General features: G+C 50.6%; 11 protein-coding genes across 11 annotated transcripts; 8 read left to right on the top strand and 3 right to left on the bottom strand.

Annotated features, from left to right (window-relative positions):
* Positions 1–817: 817 nt before the first annotated feature.
* N7511_007411 (peptide MFS transporter) lies at positions 818–2,641 on the top strand (the record flags this gene model as incomplete). Its single annotated transcript, XM_057129788.1, has 2 exons — positions 818–849; positions 910–2,641. 2 exons carry the CDS (start codon positions 818–820, stop codon positions 2,639–2,641), a joined length of 1,764 nt encoding a protein of 587 aa, XP_056982856.1.
* A 1,679-nt stretch (positions 2,642–4,320) lies between these two features.
* On the top strand, positions 4,321–5,528 carry N7511_007410 (syntaxin; the record flags this gene model as incomplete). Its single annotated transcript, XM_057129787.1, has 5 exons — positions 4,321–4,326; positions 4,387–4,543; positions 4,590–5,065; positions 5,122–5,401; positions 5,464–5,528. 5 exons carry the CDS (start codon positions 4,321–4,323, stop codon positions 5,526–5,528), a joined length of 984 nt encoding a protein of 327 aa, XP_056982855.1.
* Positions 5,529–5,917: 389 nt separating this feature from the next.
* Positions 5,918–6,438, bottom strand: N7511_007409 (BolA family protein; the record flags this gene model as incomplete). Its single annotated transcript, XM_057129786.1, has 3 exons — positions 5,918–6,089; positions 6,150–6,256; positions 6,337–6,438. 3 exons carry the CDS (start codon positions 6,436–6,438, stop codon positions 5,918–5,920), a joined length of 381 nt encoding a protein of 126 aa, XP_056982854.1.
* A 172-nt stretch (positions 6,439–6,610) lies between these two features.
* Positions 6,611–8,687, top strand: N7511_007408 (acyl-CoA synthetase; the record flags this gene model as incomplete). Its single annotated transcript, XM_057129785.1, has 5 exons — positions 6,611–6,932; positions 6,988–7,283; positions 7,335–8,296; positions 8,360–8,586; positions 8,647–8,687. The coding sequence occupies 5 exons, from the start codon at positions 6,611–6,613 to the stop codon at positions 8,685–8,687; spliced, it is 1,848 nt and encodes a 615-aa protein (XP_056982853.1).
* Positions 8,688–9,043: 356 nt separating this feature from the next.
* Positions 9,044–10,637, bottom strand: N7511_007407 (uncharacterized protein; the record flags this gene model as incomplete). The annotated part of the gene is made up of 2 exons (XM_057129784.1): positions 9,044–10,431; positions 10,499–10,637. 2 exons carry the CDS (start codon positions 10,635–10,637, stop codon positions 9,044–9,046), a joined length of 1,527 nt encoding a protein of 508 aa, XP_056982852.1.
* A 1,566-nt stretch (positions 10,638–12,203) lies between these two features.
* On the top strand, positions 12,204–13,044 carry N7511_007406 (fungal specific transcription factor domain-containing protein; the record flags this gene model as incomplete). The annotated part of the gene is made up of 2 exons (XM_057129783.1): positions 12,204–12,452; positions 12,502–13,044. The coding sequence occupies 2 exons, from the start codon at positions 12,204–12,206 to the stop codon at positions 13,042–13,044; spliced, it is 792 nt and encodes a 263-aa protein (XP_056982851.1).
* Positions 13,045–13,105: 61 nt separating this feature from the next.
* Positions 13,106–13,843, top strand: N7511_007405 (fungal specific transcription factor domain-containing protein; the record flags this gene model as incomplete). The annotated part of the gene is made up of 2 exons (XM_057129782.1): positions 13,106–13,227; positions 13,279–13,843. 2 exons carry the CDS (start codon positions 13,106–13,108, stop codon positions 13,841–13,843), a joined length of 687 nt encoding a protein of 228 aa, XP_056982850.1.
* Positions 13,844–14,170: 327 nt separating this feature from the next.
* On the top strand, positions 14,171–15,138 carry N7511_007404 (Frag1/DRAM/Sfk1 family protein; the record flags this gene model as incomplete). The annotated part of the gene is made up of 5 exons (XM_057129781.1): positions 14,171–14,225; positions 14,277–14,358; positions 14,408–14,677; positions 14,729–14,937; positions 14,993–15,138. The coding sequence occupies 5 exons, from the start codon at positions 14,171–14,173 to the stop codon at positions 15,136–15,138; spliced, it is 762 nt and encodes a 253-aa protein (XP_056982849.1).
* Positions 15,139–15,742: 604 nt separating this feature from the next.
* N7511_007403 (MARVEL domain-containing protein) lies at positions 15,743–16,419 on the top strand (the record flags this gene model as incomplete). Its single annotated transcript, XM_057129780.1, has 4 exons — positions 15,743–15,889; positions 15,943–16,055; positions 16,109–16,234; positions 16,284–16,419. 4 exons carry the CDS (start codon positions 15,743–15,745, stop codon positions 16,417–16,419), a joined length of 522 nt encoding a protein of 173 aa, XP_056982848.1.
* Positions 16,420–16,595: 176 nt separating this feature from the next.
* Positions 16,596–19,855, bottom strand: N7511_007402 (exoribonuclease II; the record flags this gene model as incomplete). The annotated part of the gene is made up of 2 exons (XM_057129779.1): positions 16,596–19,613; positions 19,670–19,855. 2 exons carry the CDS (start codon positions 19,853–19,855, stop codon positions 16,596–16,598), a joined length of 3,204 nt encoding a protein of 1,067 aa, XP_056982847.1.
* A 1,973-nt stretch (positions 19,856–21,828) lies between these two features.
* N7511_007401 (FAD-binding oxidoreductase) lies at positions 21,829–23,473 on the top strand (the record flags this gene model as incomplete). The annotated part of the gene is made up of 4 exons (XM_057129778.1): positions 21,829–22,321; positions 22,369–22,849; positions 22,899–23,094; positions 23,147–23,473. 4 exons carry the CDS (start codon positions 21,829–21,831, stop codon positions 23,471–23,473), a joined length of 1,497 nt encoding a protein of 498 aa, XP_056982846.1.
* Positions 23,474–23,660: the final 187 nt, after the last annotated feature.

Below are 23,660 nucleotides of genomic sequence, written 5' to 3'. Positions count from 1 at the left end.
AAGCAATTAACAAGCAACAGGTCCAAACTTTGCTTGCCACAGCACCACCCGCAAACAGGATACAGCTGGTATGTCGACATGACTGGAATGTACCTCAGTGTACCTCACTGCCATGTTGTCGAATATCATGATTCACCCTTCACCCTGCCTGAATCACGCGATACCCGCATCGGTCAAAAATTCAGATCCCGAACATAACCCGTTGCCTGATTCCGGAGTAAGGAGTGGACTCCGGGCGAAAAAAGGATATCTCGTGGCAAGACACCGGAAGTACTCTACTCATCTGGGAAATTTTCAACCTCACCGGCAATCTCCGACTGGAAGTGGCCATGTGATTCGCCAACGGTCACAGTGGAGGAACGGACTAGCCCTTCCAGAATCCCCAGACACCAGATGCCAGACCTAAGCGCGACCTCTGATTGATCCGTTTAGCTCCGCTCTGCGCGTGCTCGGCATATTGCTTGTCGCCATCTGCGACTTTCTGTTCGCTTCCGCTTTATGCCGTGGGGTTACATCCATCGAGCGAGCCACTCCCCGTTGTGCGATAGAGACCGCCGATCGCATCCACGGTCGAGCTGCGAACAATGAATTTGGCGACCTTCTCAGATGGATCTAGCGGCGGAGATGAGGGAGATTTAGTCCTTTTTTATTATTATTTATGACTTTTCGGTTCGATAAGAGCATTTTCCCCACCGAGCCTCGCACGTTAAAATTGCATATATAGCATAAGAGCGTGGTCGCCCGGATTTTCTCTTCTCTATCCCTCTGATCGCCCTCTCTCCTACCCCTTTGGAGAACCCGCTGGTCTATAGCCATTATGTCGACCGAGCGTGAGGTTGAGCTTGCTCAGTATGTGTGCCTCGACTCGACTCAATTTGTCTGACTCACTCTAACCCTAATTTTTTTCAGATCAGGAAACAATGCCCCCATCGAGGAGATCGTCGTGAATGAAAAGGGTGCCATGGACACCGACCTGGACAAGGAAAACCAGGTGACTCCTGATGGCGGAGAACCTACTCTCTACGAGAAGACTTCTCTGCGCCATGTCGCTGAGAACCTGCCCCTCTCCGCGTGGTTGGTGGCCGTGGTCGAGCTGTGCGAGCGTTTCACATACTACGGAATGTCTGGTCTGTTCCAGAACTACGTCCAGCGTCCGCTGGATGGCAGTGAAGGACGCGGTGCTCTCGGTATGGCTCACCAGGGTGCCACCGGTCTCACCACCTTCTTCCAGTTCTGGTGTTATGTCACTCCCATTATTGGTGCCATCATCGCCGATCAGTATCTTGGCAAGTACAAGACTATCGTGCTCTTCTGTTTCGTCTACATGGTCGGTCTGCTCATCCTGGTCTGCACATCCATTCCCTCCGCCTTGGAACACGGCTCCGGACTGGGTGGTTTCATTGTGGCCATTTTGATTATCGGTCTGGGTACCGGTGGTATCAAGAGTAACGTGGCACCCTTGATCGCCGACCAGTACAAGCGCAAGAAGATGGCCATCACCACCACCAAGAAGGGTGAGCGTGTCGTTATCGACCCTGCCCTGACTATCCAGCGTATCTACATGATCTTCTACGGATGTATCAACCTCGGTTCGCTGTCCCTCCTCGCTACTCCCTACATGGAGCTCTATATTGGCTTCTGGTCCGCCTACCTGCTGTGTCTGTGCATGTTCATGGTCGGTACCCTGGTGATCATTCTCGGCCGCAAGTACTACGTCGTCCGCCCTCCCCAGGGATCCATTATTACCGACGCTTTCCGCGCTCTCTGGATCATGGTCCGCAACCGCAACATGGATGCTCCCAAGCCTTCTTGGCAAGCCGAGAACTCAGGAGCCCAGGTCTCTCTTCCCTGGGATGACCACTTCATCGACGAGCTCAAGCGTGCCCTCATTGCTTGCCGTGTCTTCGCCTTCTACCCCATCTACTGGGTCGTCTACGGCCAGTTCTCCGGTAACTTCGTCACCCAGGCTGGTCAGATGGAGGGTCACGGTATCCCCAACGATCTGATGCAGAACTTCGACCCTATCTCCATCATCGTCTTCATCCCCCTGCTCGAGACCTGCGTCTACCCCCTGATGCGCCGCCTCAAGATTCCCTTCCGCCCCATTACCCGTATCTCCCTTGGTTTCATCGTCGCCGCCCTGGCCATGATGTACGCCGCCATTGTCCAGCACCTGATCTACTCCGCCGGACCCTGCTACGGCCAGCCCCTTTGCGCTGCCTCCGAAATCGACGGTGCCGCCCAAGGCAACCACGTTCACATCGCCATTCAGACCCCAGCCTACGTCTTCATTGGTGTGTCCGAGATTTTCGCCTCTGTCTCCGGTCTTGAGTACGCCTACACCAAGGCACCCCCCAGCATGAAGTCCTTTGTGCAGTCGATGTACCTGCTCACCAACGCTTTCGGATCCGCCATCGCCGAGGCTCTGACCCCTGCCGCCTTCGACCCCGCCATCATGTGGATGTTCGTCGGTCTGGCTTGCGCCTCCTTCATCTGCGGTCTGATCTTCTACATGGTCTTCCACCACCTCAACTCCCAGGAAGACGACTTGAACGCCCTGGACGCGGAAGACGATATGCCCGAGGCTCCCATCGCCGAGTCTCGCCGCGCATCCCGCCGCGAGTCCGCACCCAAGATCTAAGATCCCCTCTTCGCTTGAGTGTCGGTGCTGCCGGTGTTTTCTGTAATTTATTTGCCCTATTCCCACCTTGTTTCATGCCTGCATTTTTGTGATGGGTGTTGACTGCATCTTTCATTTCCGCTGGAGTCGGACTTTGCTTGCATCTTGAGCAGGTTTTCTCTTTTGCACATCCGGAGACGTGTTTATGATTATGATCATAATAGTAGTATATACTTATATAAATAAATCAATACATAAATAAATCCATGATTTTAATTGATTTCTCTCCACTCCCTCCATTGCCCTGCATTGGACCATATCTGACTGGTCGGGTTTCGCGAGTCTGTTCGTACTGTCTACTGTCCAATTCTACAGAAGAACCCCCAATCAGCAAGCTCATAAGCACTGAGAAAGGAGCCGAAAGTCAGATAGTGTTTCATTTCATCCCAAGACATCGCCACCAATCTTCGAATACGGACAAGTTGCATAAATGATGATGTGGACAACCCCCGGGGCTGACCGCAGTTGACATAGCGCGTCCATGGAGATGCACTCTACGCTCAGCTCAACAGTTGACGCTTTATACTGACATGTACATTGAGAGCTATTTCCACCGGTAGTCCGACATCCGATGCGATGTGGCAGTTCCCCGCAGATTCAAGGGGAAGATCGAGTTGAGGATTCCATTGAGATTCTGCTTAGCTATCAATGAGTTCCAAGATTTGAAGGTAACGTTAGTGAAACAATGATCGCGCAGTGCAGGGATGAGCTCAGCCGTATTGATGCTCCATCCTTGCTTGGTGTTTTGGCTGATTAGTGTTTGGATTCGGTATGTCTCAGGCTCTGGAATGACACGCGATGGATGTGTAGTGCCTAGGAGAGCTTATACAAGATGATGTCAATGTTGGAAGTAGGTAGAATGTGACCTGAAGTATCTATCGATGCCTGCTAGGCATCTACTTCGTCTAATTATTGAGATGCCTTGAATATCCTATATTTGATCTATAGGTACGTGACTCAGCACTCAACGGGGAAGTGTGCAAATGGGCGCCTAAACTTGGAGTCCAGCGGCTCTCACCTGCAACCCAATTCGCAGGATCTTGGGGATATTTGGGGCAATTGACTGAATTGACTGAAGCCTAGAATAGCTACAGTCCACCTGCATCCGAATGGGTCTTGGGCGATCTCTACAACTGGATCTGCTGAGGCTTAGCATTGGCAGCTTCAGCTGATTGGTCTCTATTTTCGGAGTGCAATTGCGCTTTTCCCCAAGTTGAGTCCAGCGTCTAACTGCGGCATTGGAACTCACAGATTCACCGATTCACATTACATGTACTGTAGAGCTCTCGATAATCATGACGTGCAGACCCTGACGTGGGTACTGGGTACCCGTCTCAGAGGGGACTCCACCAGCATAAGCCAAGTACCCAGTACCCTGCGAAAACCAAATCTCTGCGGTCCACGTAAGGAGTTGCTAAAATAGGGGAGACCCTTTCATTTTCCAATTGCTTAATTTTACTCCTGCATTTCCTTATTGGACTTCTCTGCATTGTCTTTTTCTTCTCTTCACCTTTGAACGTAACGTCTTGGCTACCGCTTCTGCCTCCACATCTCCCGTCTCACCCTTCCCTCCTTCATCTCCCCCCCTTTGCACCTGACAAACCACCCTTTTTTCTTTTTTTCAATCTTTCTAAGCAATCATGAGTGTGAGTGAGCCTGGTGGATCCGGAATTAAGGATGTATGGGACTGATGCAGATTTCCCCAGTACCAGAGCTTGGGGGATAACAGCCAAGGGGGCTACGGCCAGTACAACCCATACGGCAGCCAGCAGCAGAATCCCTACGGCAGCCAGGAGCAAAGCTATGGGTATGGCGGTGGCTACAACCAGTCCGGGGCCATGGAGTCTGGAAACGGGGGCTACGGTAGGTGTCAATTCAACGGCGTCGCGACCCGCGCTGACACGAATAGAAATGTCCAACATGAACCAGCCCTCCGGCGGCGGCGGTCCAACCGCAATCTTGAACAAGTGCAAGGAGCTGAACGAGGGAATCGCCGAGTTGACTACCAAGCGCGAGACCCAGCTCGCACACGCCCAAAAGGCCCTCCTCGACTCGAGCACCGGAAAGGAGGACCAGGCGTCGCGCCAAACACTCGACTACATTGAGGATGAGATCAACACGGCGCTGCGCTACCTGCGCGATCAGTTCAAGCGCATCAAGGAGACCCCTGGATCCGGCGACAGCCGTGTCTCGGGCCAGGTCGAGAACGTCAGCCGCAACCTCCGCCGGGAGATCGAGCAGTACCAGCGCACACAGAGCGACTTCCAGAAGCGCCTGGAGGAGCAAGTGCGCCGCCGATACGAGATTGCCAACCCCGAGGCGACCCCCGAGGAGTTGGAGCAGGGTGTGCAGAACGTGCTCATGGGCCAAGAGCAGAGCTTTGTGGTACGTACAGGTGTCAGCGCGCAAAATTCCCCGGAATCATTCTAATGGCCGAACAGGTTCCCGGTACCCGGACTCGCCAGGCCAACGATGCCCGCCAGGCCACCATGCAGCGTTCCGCTGCCATCCGCAAGATCGAACAAGACCTGATCGCCCTCAGTCAGCTGTACAATGAAGTCGCCGAGCTGGTGCAGCAGCAGGAGCCGGCAGTCGCACAAATCAACCAGGGCGCCGAGGAGACACACCGCAACGTGGAGCAAGCCAACACCAAGTTGGACAGCGCGATTCAGAGCGCCAAGAACGCTCGTCGCTGGAAATGGTATGCGCTGATCATCGTTAGTAAGTTATACTCTGCCCTCTTCCATTCTCGGTCTCTGTTGCACCCCGCTAACCTCTCGCAGTCATCATCATTGCCATTGTGGTCGGTGTCGCCGTCGGTGTCGTCGAGGGCAACAAGAAGAACTGATCTCCATGATTTCTCGAACTTTTCTTTGTCTTTCCCCTCGTTGTTATACCACCACCCTCGCATTTCATTTTTTTTTTTCTCTTGTGTAAAAGCAATGCCTTCAATTGTGCTTCTCTTTTGTCTTTGCTGAGCTGTTCTGTTGTACAGCTGCCCGCTCCCACGCCTTGGTCGCGGCGCATGAATGTATATACTAGATTGTTTTTCTGTTGGCCTGTTTGAGGCTGGAAACTATGTAATACCGTCTAATAATTGATTTCTTGTGTCTGATCTTGATGTGCAGGATGTGCAACAGTACCTGGAATAGTAGGTGTAGTGTACAGTGAATGAAAGCAATGCAATGCATTCGAGGGGTATCTGGCTATACTCGAACACACAAATCTCTGTTCTGTTTATGCCTTCTCCTTCTCCTTCTCTCGCTGTTCCTCCGCGGGCGTCTTGGTCTTCAATTGCAGCGCATGCAGTCCACCCTCACGAGCCATCTCCTCCTTGAACAAGGCGTAGACCATTCGATGTCTAGCTGGTTGCATCTTCTTCTCGAATGAATCTGAAACAATCGTCACACTACAGAAGCAGTTGTTAGCCCGACTCTTTCACACAGGCAGGGGCCGGCATAGAACGAACTGGAAATGCGTCTCCTTCGACGTCGACCCCTCCATAGCAGCATGGTGCGCATGCTTATGAGAATCATTGCGAATAATCAGCGTAGAGGGGGTAAAGGCATGAGCGATCTAAAGCAGAGAGAAGAAGAGTGAGCATTGCACGTTTGACCAGTACCAGCACCACGCCACCACCGGGGAAGAACACTGACCTTATCGCGCATGGCATCCTCCAACGGAGTCATAGAAGCCATCCTGGTTGAAACAGAGAACAGACGACGGGGAAAAAGACCCGGCAAACAGCGAGGCAGCATCGGGAGCGAGGAGCGAGAGATGAAGAAGGGCAAACGAGGCCCAATCGGATGTTTGTGATTTCGGAACTTCACTCATGACATCAACTTGCCTCCCCCCAAGTGCCTCCCACCAAGCGACGCCCTGCAGGAATTGCAATCCACATGCAATTGCAATGCAATTGATCCTCCAAAGATGTCCATGTCACTGATCTCGCTCCTCAGCCGACGCGCGCGCTTCAATCCCAGTCGCAGTCGCATGCCCGTCGCGCTCAGACAGCTATCGACACTCCCGAACACGCACATCTTCCGCGCGCTGCAGAACCACGATCCGGACAGTCTAGCTGTGGTTCATAGTGTCTCCGCCCGCTCCTTTACGTATGGGAGTCTAGTGGCCGACGTCGTTGCGGCGAAGGAGGACCTCGAGCGCAAAGCTGCCAACGCCAACGCCAACGCGCAGGGTAAATTGGCTGGTGAGCGGGTTGCGTTTCTGGCGGAGAATAGCTATGACTACGTAGGTACGGTGCTTCCTTCACCTTCAAGTGATCGGTCTGGTTATTGACTGGTCCGCAGTGACGCTATTGGCGATCCTTGCGAGTGATGCTATTGCATTGCCGTTGTCGCCTTCTTTCCCGTCAGCGGAGTTGAAGTATATTCTTGATAATTCGCAGGCGAAGGTGTTGCTTGCTACCGAGAAGTATGCGGACAAGGCTATGGAAGTGCTGCGTCAGGGATTGGATCGTGAGCCTATATTGAATGTCCGCAAGAAGTTGTTAGAGGGTGCTGTTCGGCAAAGGGTCACCCTGGAGGAGGCCAAGAAGCCTTCTGGAGGAATGATGCTATACACATCTGGCACGACCAATCGACCAGTGAGTCCACTACCACCAGCCAAGAAGGAGCAGACATCTAACAGTCTATAGAAAGGCGTACTCATCCCACTATCGGCACTGGCAGCTCAAGCCTCGTCGCTCTTACAGGCGTGGAACTACTCCCCCGATGATCGCCTCCTGCACTTACTACCACTGCACCACATCCACGGCGTGGTAAACGCAATCGTGGCACCGATAGTAGCAGGTTCATCTATCGAATTCATGTATCCCTTCAACACCGACCAAGTCTGGAAACGCCTCGCAGCACCATTCCAATCCGACACCAGCATCACCACCACAAACAACAATTCATCCAAAATAACCTTCCTAACCGCCGTCCCAACAATCTACAATAGACTCCTAACCACATTCCCAACCCTCCCCCAAGAAACCCAAAAAGCCGCCAAAGAAGGAATCTCCCCCTCAAACCTCCGCCTAAACATCTCCGGCTCAGCCGCCCTCCCAACACCCACCAAAACCTCCTGGTCAAATCTCAGCAACGGCAACATCCTCCTGGAACGCTTCGGCATGACCGAAGTCGGCATGGCAATAAGCTGCGGGCTAGACAACCAAGACCGGGTCGACGGCAGCGTCGGCTGGCCCTTACCCGGCGTAGAAGCGCGTCTAGTCGACACAGAGAACGGGCAGGTCATACCCGTTGGACAGGAACTCGACTCCGAAGGGCGACAACGCGAAGGCGAGATCCAATTACGCGGCGAGACTATCTTCAGTGAATATTGGGGCAACGAAAAGGCCACACGGGAGGCATTTGTTACTGACAACCGTGGCGGAGAAGAACAGGGAGAAAGAGAAGGGGATGCCACAAGCAAGAAATGGTTTTGCACCGGCGATGTCGCAACAAGGAAGATTGTCCAGGGCGCTGGATCCGGCGCCAGTGGCGACTGGGCCAAGGGACCCATGTATTTCATCCAAGGGCGGAAAAGTGTCGATATCATCAAGAGTGGCGCCGAGAAGATCAGCGCGCTGGAGGTTGAGCGGGAGTTGCTTTCACTGTCTGTTTCCCCTTCCTTTCCCCCCTAAAGCAAACCCCCCACTGACCAACATTCACAATGTAGTCCGCAAATAGTCGAAGCAGCCGTCGTCGGCCTCCCATCCGAAAAATGGGGACAAAAAGTCGCTGCTATCGTAGTCCTCCATCCCGAAGCTGCTTCTTCAGGTCGGAGTGGGAAATCATGGGGTCCAATGGACATGAGACGGGCGTTGAAGGATTCTCTGGCTGCTTTTAAGATCCCGTCTGAGATGAAGGTTCTAGATGCTATTCCTAGGAATGCGATGGGGAAGGGTAAGTACCAGGTCCTCTTTTATTGCAGGTTGATGATATGACAATGCTGACGGATCACAGTTAATAAGAAAGCTCTTGTCAAAGAGGTTTTCGATGTTTGATGCTTGATATTTGAGTCGTTGAAAACCGAGCATCGAACAGGAACAATGTATAAATCACTGTATTATATCGAATATAGTCACCACTTGGTCCAAGACCGAAGGTCAGAGGTTAGAGGATAAGTTAATCAATCTCTACTCATGTATAATAACTACAACTACATCATTGGAGCGATATTGAAATAGAAGAGAGTATTCATTTGTGTATCCTATCTGAAAAAACGAAGTTGCTTGCTGAAATCAAGGTCGTCACATCGTATCAAAGATCCAGAAGCCACTATCACAAGCAGCCTGAATCGGGGTGGGCAAAGAGATCATAAGAATAAAGTAATCCACCCGAAAGAGAGGCTATGCTGCACTTAGAAGCGCTGCAAACCATCCTGCTGGACACGGCTGGCGTCAGAGTCAACACGAGGATCAAGCTTGTTGGCAATCTTGGAGTCGTGGGGACCAGTGGTGGTACCAGTAGTAGTACCAGTAGTACCAGTAGAGCCAAGGCCAGTAGAGCCAAGACCACCAGTAGTACCAGAGGTAGTGTAAGAACTACCAGCAGGAGCACCGTGGGTACGAGAATCCAGACCGGAACCAGTCAGACCAGAGCTAGTAGTTCCAGTGGTGCCAGTAGTACCGTGCAACTCAGGCTGAAGGCCAGAAGTGTGAGAGTGAGTGCCGTGGGTGTTGCTTCCAAGGCCAGTGCCAGCGACAGAGTGCGACTGGTGCTGAGCACGGTTATCGAGGTCCGAGTCGACACGGGGATCAGCCTTGTTGGCGATGTTGGAGTCGTGGGGGCCAACGTTGGTGCTGCCGTGGGCACCAGTACCGGTCAGGCCAGTGGTGCCGTGGGAGCCAGTCAGACCAGAGGCACCGGTAGTACCAGTAGTACCAGTAGTGCCAAAGGCATCATGCTTAGCACGGCCATCACGGTCTGAGTCGACGCGGGGGTCAAGCTTGTTGGCAATGTTGGAGTCGTGGGGGCCGACGTTGGTGCTGCCGGTGTGGGCAGTGCCGGTGGCAGCGTGGGTGCCAGCCAGGCCAGCGGTAGCGCCGGTTCCAGAGGTGTTGTGAGCACCGTGGGTGCTAGTCATGCCGGAAGTGCCGTGGGTGGTGCCAGTACCGTGAGTACCAGCCAAACCAGAAGTTCCGTGAGTGGAATCAAGGGCATCATGCTTAGCACGGCCGTCACGGTCAGAGTCGACGCGGGGATCAGCCTTGTTGGCGATGTTGGAGTCGTGAGGGCCGACGTTAGTGCTGCCGTGGGTGTGGGTGCCGTGAGTACCAGTGCCGGTCAGGCCAGTGGTGCCGTGGGAGCCAGTCAGACCAGAGGAGCCGGTGGTACCAGTAGTGCCGGTGGTGCCAAAGGTATCGTGCTTAGCACGGCCATCGCGGTCAGAGTCGACGCGGGGGTCAGCCTTGTTAGCAATGTTGGAGTCGTGAGGGCCGGCATTGGTGCTGCCGTGGGTGTGGGTGCCGTGAGTACCAGTACCGGTCAGGCCAGTAGTTCCGGCAGTGCCGTGAGTACCGTGGGTAGTGTTCACACCGTGAGTTCCAGTTGAGCTGGTGGAAGTAACATTGGTGCGGTTGGCGGCATCAGCGTCAACGCGGGGGTCGAGCTTGTTGGCAATGCTGGACTTGTGGACAGTGCCAGTGTTTCCGGTAGTAGTGTCTGTAGTACCAGTGGTAGTTCCAGTAGCGCCGGTAGTTCCAGTAACACCAGTGTGGTGGGCATCAGTGTGGGCAGCACGGTTGTCTACAGCAAGAGTATCAATTAGTATGAAGTTTGACAGGTGGGGGAGGTGGAGTGAGGTGGGACCTACCGCGGTCACTGTCAACACGGGGATCAAGCTTGTTGGCTAGCTTGGATGAGTGAGGGCCATGGTTGGCGGACTGAGTCGACTCCTTGGTGTCCTTGTTCTTGCCAGTCAAGGCCTCTTCAGCCTTACGAACGAAATCCATAATGATGATGATGATGAAAGTAGATAAAGATGTGAGTTTTAGATGATGATTGAAGAAGTTTGTGGGTTGGTTGTGGAGAAGAGAAAGTCTGGGGAGAAGTGAGAGTATTTATGTGACAGCTAAACAAATAAGTGACGTTTGTTTCCTACACTCCATCAAGCAATGTCAACAAGAACAAACGCCTTCAGCTCTATCATTGGCATAGGTTCATCGATAATGTCAGCCACTTGCTCAGGGTTCTGTCACAGGCTCTGAAAGAGGCAGTGATGAGCAAACAGGACGCCATCCATGTTCATGTTGATTACCGGTTCAGGTTCAGGGCCAAGTTCAGGGCCAAGTTCAGGGCCAAGTTTAGGGCCAAGTTTAGTCTGTGTACAGACATGTCGTCATGTTTCAAGGCAGTCGTGTTTTGCCAAGTCTCCAGGGAATCTTACATACTCTCATCCTTGTCATTTTGAACCAACCGGAGTGCTATATCAGACATGAGATCATCGTGTAGATCTCCATGCCTGGGCTCCCAACTTGTGTGGCGGTTCGTAATGATCGACGTATAAGGCTGGATTGTCATTGTGGCTAATTCTACCACTGAGTTTGACCAGAGCACAGAACTTGCATACTGACGTATCTGGACAAGACACAAACCATGCAGCTTACACAAGACAGCAGGGCATGAGGAGAAGTCAACGTTGAAGGACCTCAGCCAAGTTAGGTAAGTTGTTTCTGGGTTACGTCATTGCATCTACCCCACGTGATGAAATTCCGACTTCACTTGATTTTGAAGTCTTTGACACTTTGCACGTGCTCGGATAGATCTCATTGTTGCTACTATAGGAGATTCAGAACTGAAGAAGTGAAGAATTCCCTGCCACGCAGTCTCCAGTATCTAGTCCATACTTCGCAATGTGATCTATATCCCAGGCACGTGACCCCTGGCTTGGCACGCCAGATTCACGACAAGATCCAGACCCCGAAAATTTTGGATACGGGTTTGTGTGCGAGTGGACTGCAGCACTTTGGGCCAGTAACCCAGTTCGATCCCTGACCCAATGGATGGCGCCTCCCACAGGTCAAAATCGACCTCCACATCTCGCGATGATGTCGCGGGCAAGATTGCGATTCCCCGCTTACTAAATGAGCCCCCCGAAATCAATCATCTGCGGACAATATCGGCTTGTTCGTCTTGCCGAGAGAAAAAGGCAAAATGTGACGGGGGCCGTCCTAGATGCCGGAATTGTATCCGGTTAGACAGGGCCTGCATTTATACTGGATCGAAACGGGATAATCAGAAGCTTCAGCTTGTATCGCTACAACGCAAAGTCGAGATTTATGAAGAATTATTGGCCGAGATTATCTCTCAGGCTAGAATCAATCAAAAAGTTTCTGTCAACGATATCCTCAAGGTTCGAGATCAGCTCTTACATATGTGAATTGCCACTGAGCCAACAGAAACACTTTACAAAATCTCCAGAAATCTTCTCGGATATCCTCCTTTCAGAGTCACTGCCCAAGCACCATGTTCAAGTGCCAACTTCGAAGGTCTCGCTGAGCCAGATGTATATTGAGTCGATGTCCGAAGAGGCAAAGTTGAAACGGCCAATTACGAAGGGTCCTCCAGTTCAAGTGAACTCAATCCAGTATTGGACGTTGATTGTGGAAAATGACACCGCCAGTCACCTATTGTCATTCTATTTCACCTGGGAGAACCCGACCTGGAATCTGATTGATCAAGAATCGTTTCTTCAAGATCTCGAGACTCACCACCCGGGAAGATACTGTTCTCACTTGCTGGTCTATGTTCTGCTCTTCTTCGGCTGTGTATGTCTCTTTTGCTTGATGGATGATCTTTTCCTCTAACAAAATGTAGAGCTTTTCCTATAGGTTGAACCGGATCACTGACCGCCGAGAGGAGAAAGACCTAGGACAGAAGCTATATGACCAGATCCAGCGGCTCTGGGAAAAAGACAAGGGGACCCCGGATCTTCCTACAATTCAATCCGGAATTTTGCTCGGATTGCTTTCCTGTACATTCGGAGTGGATAGGCTGGGCACGCAGTTTATCATGAACGGAGCAAAATTGTATGTCCAAACAGGCTTCGATACGGTTGAACGCTGCGCACGTAGCGAGAAAGAAACCGAGCTTTCCTCGGAAGAATTGTCCCAAGAAATGGTCTCGTGGGCCATCTTTGATGTTCAAGCGTGGGTATCCCCTTCATGTTCGATGGAAATTACTAACCTGGAGAAGAATTGCGTCGCAGGTTTACAGGAAAGTCTCTCACTGGCCGGTACCTCCACTACAACGCTGCTCCGCAGAACAGGCCGCCAAGATCGACGAGAATATGGAATGGAAGCCTTATCCATTCGACTATCCGGTCACCCGGCCAAACTACTATACAACGTTGCGGTATAGAAGTGCCCTGGCAGTTATCGTAAATGAAATTGCAACCTTTTCGCTCAAACTCACCGGAACTATGACCAAAGAGGAACAGGACTACTGCTACGATCTATATGAAAGAATTGTCGCCTGGAGAGCAAGTCTGCCTCCATCTATCTTACCTGAACAGAATACTACCCCTCATATTATCTGCTTACAGTAGGTATTTTCCTTCCAGGTTCATACTCTCTACTGACCCGAACCCATCAGCTTTTATCACCAGGCAACTCTGATCTCCCTGAGTACCCTGTTTACAACAAAAGTCAACCCAACCGCCGACCTGACCGATCACCCAATCGATTTCGACCACGTCAAATTCGAAGCAATGGAAACCCTCGGCTCCCTCATTCTAGTGTTCAAACACCGTCACGGCTGGAAGTCCATTCCAATCGTGATGCTACACTACTTCTGCTTAGGAGGTGTGCACGCGACCACCCAACTCGACGCGCACAATCCAAAATGGGCCCTCGTCCTCGAAGGCTGTGTTGTTGGCCTTTGGCACATGAGTCTCGGCTGGGGTCGACTCTGCAAAGCTTTTCTTCGGACCATTGAGTTGGTCTTGAAATCCAGTGATCCGGAACCCTCCCTTGTTCCTACCAAAGTGACTGCTATTTTCAAGCATTTGAATAGCGATATGTGGTCTGCGACCGATGTGGCTTCTCTTTCAGCGGATTATATTGTTCAACGTGTTCCTAGCAAGGGTAATGCCCAGACAGCCGGGAAAGGTAGCGATCAAACCTTGGAGAATCTGATACGGGCCATGGGGAATTTCTAGACATATCTATATCCACGACTTGCAAAGCTGATCTCAACACAATCAGCCATGACCTGTTTCTTTTTTTTTCCCACTCAATCTGTAACTTGACTGTATGCCCCGAACAAGACAAAGCCCCGAGTGGAGACGACGATCTGCCAAGAAGTCGTGTGTCGCGACACATTTTTCCCCTTACATACCTCCTGCAGGAACAGAGGGCGTCAGTACCCTCATTCATTTGAGGATCCCTTGCATCCAATCATTTTACTTTGGTGACTCCTTCGTTCAGACAGGAACAAACAAAGCCGCGGGTTTCCGCTTCGGAGAGTAAAATCTCTTACACGCAAGATGTGGATTCTTTCATTTTGGCTGTTCCCCGTGGTGTCAGGATGCATGTGGCTATGTGAGACTTGATTCCAGAGATGTCTTATTCTGCTTGATACTGACTAAACAGCGATGCTGGTTGCGATGCTGTCCTGCTGGGCGGCGGACGGCAAGCCACATTATACCACCATGAGCGCTGAGCTGTCAATTCCGTGAGTTCTTGTGCATATCATCTTCGATTGTAAGTCCTAATTAAGTCAGATATATCTCTCACATTGGCGCCGAAAGACTCAAGCCGTTGTTCATCGCCGGCTGCGTCGTCACCGGCGTGTTCATGACCCTATCGCTTTTGTCCGAGCGATGGCTTCGACACGCAGGCCAACTGGCACGCAACAGGGATCTTTTCGATAAATCATGTGCTATCGGCTCGATTTTCTTCGCGCTCACTGGCGCATTGGGCGTCATTCTCTTGTCCATCTTTGACACGAAGCACCACCAACACCTTCATTATGGATTTTTGGGCATGTTCATGTATGATCCCCTTCTCATCTGCAAGTGATGAATTAACTAATCAATCTGCAGTGCAAGCTACGTGGTCTGCGCTATTCTCGTGTGTCTCGAATATATTCACATGGGCCGATGGTACCACCCCCAGGCTCGCATCTTGCTCGTCAGCTTCTATCTCAAAGCTGTCTTCATCATTTGCGAGCTTGGAGTCGCCATTGGCTTCGGTGTGTGCTCTAGATCGAGCTCCAAAACGAGCAAGAATGCAGGCGCCGTCCTGGAATGGGGTATGTTATTGTTATGTTGACGCCTTGAGATAAGATCAAAGCTAACATTGACTAGTTGCTGCGCTCATCTTCGCATTCTTTGTGTTTTCCATTGTTCCTGACCTGTTGCCGTCTGTTCGGACCAAGAAACGACTTCCTCAGGGGGAGAAGTATATCATGCCGGAGACTCGAAGCCGATCAAGGGGCCCGGTCGATTTCTGAGCTCTAATTGCTCTCTTTTCTTTACCTTTCTTTGTCATTTATAGACTTTGTCCAGTAGATCGTTTATATAATTAATCTCATTCTCCAGATCCCACGTTCTTTTTCCACGACCCTTTTCTTGGCGCCAGAACCCCATTTGCGGCGAGAATACCGCGTCATTCACGATGCATCCCGTAAGGCGTGGAAGTCAATGTTTCCCAAGCATAACTTGATAAGGAACAAGGCGATATTTCTTAGTTTTATGCTATAATACTAGAATATAGATTATGTTCCATCTACTAAACATACGTTCGGCATCCTACAAAGTGACCAAGTACAGGGTCATAACGGGCTGCACCTCCGACAGCATCGCATACTCGCACAAGGCCAGTAACTATACAACAGCAGACTGGTCATGGGTCAAAGGGGGAATGAATACATCAGACGAGCAAATCATACCCGATTCCATTTTTACCAAAAATCAAGCCAAGGAGCTCTTTCTGTGGTTCACCCGATGTGGTGATATCATACATTTTGGACCCTGAAATAAAAGCCAACACTATCCCCTCGAACACTACCCAAGGAAGTAATTGTTGATAACACGAATTTCAAGCCCGATTTCAAAATGTTGAGCTTTTTCGAACATCCCTGTGGCACGATTTCCACCATCGCCCATATCATCCAGTGCATCAGTTCAATCGTCGTGCTCGGAATCACTGCCTGGGCAGTCGTCAACACGAAGACGTTGACTGTGATTTTTTCATTGGTCATTGTTAGTTCAAGTCAGACTCAATTTCTATTAAATAAGCCACTAACTTTATCCAGTCCATCCTAACTCCCATCATCAACGCCATAGTCCTAAGCACAAGCTGCTTCGCCAATCGTCGTAGATGGCATGTCCTCCCTCTACTCTTTTCCGACGTGGTAATTTCATATCTGTGAGTAACTAGAAACACGGAATAGTATTCCGGGGCTAATACTTGTCTCCCAGCTGGCTCACATCGTTCATTTTCCTGGCCTTGGAGTTCAACCACGTTAGTTGCAGCGTACATCGCTGGAACGGCGAGGTAGTCTGTAGCCGGAAGTATGCTGCCGAGGCATTCAGTTTCATTGCATTGTAAGTCGTCCAGAGCCATGGCACAATTCCCAGCGCTGATAAAATACAGCTTCACGTCGATGTCCGCTCTCGTGTTTGAAGTCTTGTATCTCTACTACCCAAAAGAAGCCTCGCAACCTATGGAGCAGAGAGTCCAGGACGAGAGACTGCATGACAATCTGCAAACAGCCGGAGTGATTCATTGAGCTAGTGAGATAGTGCGAGTAGTCGAAGCAGATAGTGCGAGCTACAGGTCTTCCGTATGAAACATAGTGCAATTCTCATCTCAATTATACAGAGTCTATTTATGATTGGCGATGCCTTAATATAATACAATATAGTACAAACATTCCTCATTCCACATTCCACGCGATCAATCAGATCAAGCCCATTCACCCGTTCTCTTAAACGGCCTGACGAATTTCACGGCTTCCAACGTCACCCGCAGAGTAGCCATATCGACGGAAATAATCCTGGCCTCGACCAGCGAAAAGACATCAAGCTCATCCTTATCCGGGAAAGACGCAGGAACAGTGACTATGCAATCTAAACCGAGATTAGTGATCGAAGCCCCGTACGCGGGGTCTTCATGTTTCAGCTGAGTGCGTGGCATGCGGATCACACAGGGGAATGTTTCTGGGAGGTCACATTCAGCGAAATAGAATGCGCGGAAGAGGAACATGCAAGTCCAGTGCTCCTTGGAGAAATCATCGACTTGGTTGATACGGGCTTGGATTGGGGCCTGATACGTGAGGTGGGCGTCCAGGGCGAATTTGGAGAAGGGGAGGATGGCGGTGGACGTCGAGACAGGAGAGGTGGGTTCGTCGGACTCTGTTTCCGTGTTGGCAGATTCTGGTTCCTGTTCTGGAATTGCAGGCTCGGTCGAGTCGGGATCTTCGACGAGGGCATCGAACTGACGACCATGTTCATGCTCAAAGCGCAGAGCCGCCTCGATTTGGTAGTGCGCGATGATATCGCAGTAGCGACGCAGCGGACTGGTACTCTTGACATACGCGTCCAGACCCATGGTATGGTGAGGGATCGGGGTAGATTTTGTGAGATGCGAGGGCGGACTAAGATCATAGTAATGCGAACCGCAGAAATCGAAGATGTTTTCCTTGGTGAGGCGCTCATACTCCGGGTCATACCATGTGCCATCGAAGACAGCGGGGATGTTGCGGGAGGCGAGGAATTGGCCGGTCACGCTACCAGCCAGGTTCATGATCAGGGAGATCAGGTTATCTTTGGAGACATCCCGGACCTCGTACGGGTCGATGTTGTGTACACCGAGACTGATAATCGGGTCTCCGAGGTAGTAGCGTCCTGTGGTGGATTGCATCTCGTATGGCTTCATTGGTCCTCCCATCTGGACTGAGACAGAGCTTCTGGCTTGCAGTGGTGTTAGCTCAATAGCACCATTCTTGACTCGGTGTTGGCGAAGTGCGAGCATTAGTTGGCGCAATATATTGAATTTTTCTTCGTCTTCGGGCAACAAAGTGTCGCGAACAGTTTTGTTCTTGGGTAATTGTGGTTTGGTATGCTCGCCGCCTACCGTCCAAGTCTCACTGGGAATCTTGCTGCCTTTGTTGAAGTAGTCACTGAGTGTGCCATGTGTGATTGTGATGACATTGTGAATTCTCCCGTTAATGATTTCGGTATCGAGGATCTCTCCTTGTAAATTGATCTTGGCACTAATTGTGAGGACAGGCCGATCAGGCTGCAAACTAAAGTGATTTTGAGTGAGAGACTTCGGAAGCATGGGATAAGAGCGTTCCGGGATGTAAGTGCTGGTGATTCGCGAAGCTGCATTTCGCATGATATCGTCATCGTGGTTCAAGAAGGCAGTTGGGTTAGCAACATGAACGCGCACCCAAAATGTATCGTCGGATCCTGGGATCCTTTCCAAGGAAACACCGTCGTCAATCTCTTCTGCTGTGGCATCATCCACACAAAAGACTGGTAGATCACCCCAATCCTTTCGTAAATCTTGCATTGAATCTTGCAGTTGATCGGCTGTCATGTTGGCGCAAGTCTCTTCTAACTCCTCCTGTTCCAACTCCTTCGAGATCGATCCACCGTGTCCAGGAAGCATCAAATATTGATCAAGAGGGTAAAGGTTCTCCCAGGGAGCGATGACACCTATTTCTTGCAAAAACAGGCGGGTTGAAGCCTCACTAAGACCAAGGGTATTATACATGCCCGTGGCTCGCATAATGTGCGTAGCTGTTGATCTCAATGTGCCAGACGGCATGACAGTCGAAGGCACCGCATAGAGCTGCAAGAACTCAAGAATCTTCTGATCATTTGCAGTGAAACTCTCGGTAGCGAATTCCCGGTACACCAAAGGGTTTTCAGGTTGACCAGGTTTGAACTTCTTGGCAGATGGTCCGACGCTGGACATGATTGTTGGCGAACGAACATTTCTGCTCATGCGAATCAGCCGCTGCGCTTTGGAAAGGAACTGCTGCATCGGCTTTTCTCTAATGCCTGGTACTTCTTTGCCCATCACAGCTCGAACCAAGCCTTCCTGGTGTTCATGGGTCCACTCAACAACCTGATTGACCATTTTGGCAACTGATTTTGGTTGCACTAGATAGTTTTGGCTGAAGACTGAGATATTGTCTCTTTCAATCAGGAAGGGATGGCGCCGGACAGCTTGATGGATAGCAAACATATTGATACTGTTCAGTTCCGCCTCCTCGATATCTAGAGCATTGATTGTCAACTGCTCGAGGGTCAAGCAGGTAACTTCGGTATCATCTGCTACCAACTCATGCAGATTGTCCAAGATATGAGAATTTTTTCGATAGAATTCCACCATATGTGTCTTAAAGTTGTCCATCATTGTCAAGAGAGGAGCACCGACTGGCCTAGGGAGACCTCCCTCAGGGACTGTCTGGATATTTGTTTGTGGAATGGCTTCAGAATCCGGTAACCATTCTATCAACGGCTCGAGAAGTTCAGGTGGGGCAAATCCTTTGATGGCATAGTCAAACTCGATAGCCTTGCAGATGCGCCAATTGCCATTAGAGATGTAAAACTGCCGTTGTTTGTGGACGGATCGCACATAGATGCCGTAGGTGAACGCGCCGTAGGAATCCAAGCGGACAATCAGATCACCGGGCTCCAGGTGGTCATTTCCAAAGACCTCATCATCTGTGTTCTCATTCCTTCTCTCTTGCACACCCCAAACATCCGACGCTTCTCGGTTGTTAGGCATTGCGCCGATGGTTGGCTTCATGAAGCGGAGAGAGCGGAGTTGTCGCACTGGGTCCATGTCCAATGGGTTTTGTGCCGCCCATTGGGACAAGTAATTGCGAATATCTCCATGTTCTTCGAATACGAGCTTTGGGAGGTCGGAGGTGTTTTGCTGTGCTTCGGTCTCTACCGATGACTGCTGCTGCACAAGAGAGATATTTAGTACGTATTCATACACCACATATTGGTACCACATACTGTATCTTCTGTTTCGACAGCTTCAGTTGACTTGAACGAATTCGTGGTTGACAAAAGCCGCGCCGTGAGCGGAAGACGCGCAGGCGCAGTGAGGGCGCACCCTACGCGCTGTCGCCATGTTGACTGCAAGCCAGCTCTTCGGACAGCTGCTAGTTTCTGCAATGCCCCTATCTTCATAAGTGCCATGGCCAGAGCTAACACATGGTAATTGCAAAGGTTCCAGTTGGAAAACTAGTCATTCTGCCTGCAGTTCTGTTACCGCCCTGGGCGGTATGTGCAAATGATTCAACCAATCGTGTTGCTGTGAAGTATACGTAGGATCAACGCATCTTCAAGGAACATTTTGTTTGGGCTGAGTAAGATATCAACTTGAGTTCAGCAGGAAACAATAGCTCTGAGACTATGCTCAAATAAAATGGTTGCGGGACGATACGTAGAAGACTGTTGAAGCCTTCTGTACAGACTATTTTGGCTTCTTTTGAGACAATAAAAACCCATCTCTATACATCAATGTATAACAGCTTGTATGATAGCTCCTTGTTTATATTTTAACGCTGTTGTGTTAGTTTCTCCCATTGATATCGAGGCGAATGCGCAATGTTTCTATTCTCAGAACATGATCGACACTCGAAAATAGGCTATTATTCACTGTGCAAATAGAACTCCACATGAAATACACCACAGCCAGCATGTCCTCAGACACCTCGCCGGCCTCGCCAAGGACAATAGTGCCCGAGCCCCGGTCGCCCTGACCCGACGACCTCGTTGAGATCGGCAGCTCACAGGGGTAAGGACAGGGGTGTCGTGTGCGACTCGCTGTCGCTTTCACAACCTATCGGAGTCCATTTTCTGCCCAAAAGGGCCGAGTATAACTATCTACGGTACAATTCATGTACATCCGATACTTTGTGCTCGTCCACTCAGATGTTGCCCTGATAGTTGACAACCCAGTGCAACTACCCCGGCAACAGAACACCCTGAAGAACCACCCCCACGGTACTTTTTGGGAAGACGGCTTGTACGTGCATATATATCCCAAAGAGAAACTTGGCGATCACTTTGAAAAAAGCAGTGGAACCCCCCGGCGTATTCGCCATCGTTTAAGCCATCGTTTAAGCCATCGTTTGGTCCGGCTCGGAGAGAAGCGCAACTTCATGTGAGAGCGAACCTGAGAAAGACTTCGCCAAGTCGATCTACAGAACGTCGAACTTGACAGGTCATGAATATCATTTCCTCGCCGGCCTAAGCGAGCTGGGTCTCCCGAATGTGGCGCTTCAACCCATTTAGGGGAAATCCCCCGCAAGTTCTTCGATTTGCGTTGGGCCTGACGATCAGTGTCTCACTTTCACTCCACTTTCAAATAGGAGTTGGGAGAAAAATCAGTTCGCCAATGCGATTAGAGCAGTGTGTGGTTTGCGAGCTGGCAGACCATTGCATCTAGAAGGCCAGGTGAATTCCAAGTCAAAACACATCGGAGCAATATACCGTCGATCATAGGCCCGAGGACATGGCTTAACGACCATGACAGCGATGGACACGGAAATTGCCCGATCGGTATCTACCAATGCATGCGATACCCTGTTCACCCCCTGCTCTGCCGTTGACGCTCCATGGCTATACTTATCTGGTCCTCGATCGGCGCAGAAAGTCATCTCGGTTATGCAGATGCTTCATCCGAACGCTGACTCGTTTGGATTCTGCCCTGTTCGTAGTTCATCCGAGGCTACGTTTGTACCCATGTGCTTGTTCTGCATCTATGCCGAACCCTACTTTGTCAAAGTCTATCCTGAACTCGTCACAAATGAAATTCAAAGTTTGGATCCGGAATCTATACCCGATTGCTGTACCTTGCCCCGGTGTACGGAGTAGTGGACCCTCGGTTGGATTCGATGGAGCTACTGAACTGCTGCTCAGGTGAAATCCCTTCCTTTTCGGTGGATCAGATCCCTTCTCGCTGGATCCACTGGGTGGCTTGAGAAATATTCCCCGAGGACGCTATTCAGGATGACTATATATACTGAATCCCAATCCTGCAATTCAATCTTAACTTGATCTGTATCCGCAGGGTTCTACACGAGCCTACAGTTCTCTCGTTATACCATTTCTAATTCTTGACTATATTATCAATATTCAATTATATCACCCACACTCTCTTGGACATGTTCGGAAACAACAGATGGCGCGCCACGGCGCTATCTATTGCGGCCTTTGCTCCCCATGCAATGGCAGATATCTGCTCAACACTCAAAAACGGAGGCATCGACATCGAGTACCCGCTCTCAATCACTTACAACAGCGATCTGACCGAATATTGGTCTGCGGCATGCGGTGATCTCAAGCCTACCTGTATCGCCGCTCCATCTAGCGCAGCGGAGATGTCCCAGGTCATCAAGAACCTGCATGACGTGGATACTCTATTTGCTGTCAAGTCTGGTGGTCATATGCCGAACAATGGATTCGCCAGTATCCAAGATGGATTGCTGGTCTCGACTAAGAACTTGGATCAAGTCGACTATAACCCTGAGGACAACACTGCTATTATTGGACCTGGACTTTCTTGGGAGGAGGCCCAGAAAGGTCTTGATGGGACTGGACGGTGTGTTGTTGGAGGTCGTCTGGGAGGTGTCGGGATTGGAGGATATATGCTTGGAGGTATGTGAGGGTTTCAGCGTTGATGAATGACAATCTAACACTCTCAGGTGGAATGAGCTTCCTGAGCACCCAGTACGGCTGGGCTGCTAACAATGTCAAGGATTACGAAGTTGTCCTGGCCAATGGCACCATTGTTCATGCGAACGAAAAGGAGAACACCGATCTCTTTGCCTCTTTGAAGGGAGGTGGTAACAACTTCGGCGTGGTGACTGCATACACCATGCAGACGCACCCGCAAGAGCACAAGGTATGGGGTGGAAACTTCATTTTCACCTCCGACAAGACTCCTCAGCTTCTGAAGGCTCTTCGCAACTTTGTCGATGAGTACCCTGATGACAAGGCAGCGATCATCTTGACTTCTGAGCATGGCCTGGTCATTGACTTCTGGATCATGTTCGTCTTCTATGACGGCCCTGAGCCCCCTGCTGGGGTTTTCGATGAGTTCACCGACATTGAGCACACTTCTACCGCCAAGACATGGGACAGCTATTATGATCTGCTGAAGAACAATGACTTTTTCATTCTCCAGTGAGTCGAACATCAAGCGATATGACGAAGATATACTGACTATTAGCAGCGGACAACGCTACACCATCGCTACCGAGACCACTCCTCTCCCTAACAAGACCGTTGGCGCAGACGTGCTCCAAGAGTACTACGACCACTGGTTCAACGTGACCGAGTCCGTACTGGAAGTAACTGGAGTTCTGGGCTCAATTGCCTTCCAACCCGTGCCCAAGACCTTTTCCCAGAAGGCCAAGGATCGTGGCGGAGTACATAATCCATCCAATACCGATCAACGAGACAATAGCTAACGAATCCCAGGATCTCCTCGACGTCCCCACTGACACTCCATACATCTTCATCGAGCTGGACTTTTCGTACGCCCTCTCGATAGACGACTCCAAAATCGACGCCGCCAACATCGAGCTCTACCAAGGTCTTGACAACCTAGTCCAGAAGAACATCAACGAAGGTCTCCTCCCTGATGTGTACCGCCCACTGTTCATGAACGATGCATACTACCGCCAGGACTACTGGGGCCGTATCAGTCCCGCGTCCAAGGCCAAAGCCCTGCAGACGAGACAGCGTTATGACCCTGATGGCTTCTTCCAGAAGCGGACCAGCGGTGGCTGGAGATTGCACGAGTAAACGTCGGAACATGCTCTCATCTATAATTGTATCCAGGAACAAGTAAATAACTAATTAATCATGAATCGATCAAAAATGAGGCGCAGTCCAAGAAATAGATAGATCGCAGGCGATCCGCCCTGATAGAAGTACCGACTCGTGAAATTAACCTCATCCCTGTCCACACGCGCATCGGACAATAAGAACA

This window comes from Penicillium nucicola (assembly GCF_028828085.1).
Source record: "Penicillium nucicola strain IBT 29836 chromosome Unknown utg000007l, whole genome shotgun sequence".
NCBI lineage: Eukaryota > Fungi > Ascomycota > Eurotiomycetes > Eurotiales > Aspergillaceae > Penicillium > Penicillium nucicola.
The sequence above is the reverse complement of the archived record's forward strand: the minus strand, read 5'-3'. Positions and strand labels throughout refer to the sequence as shown.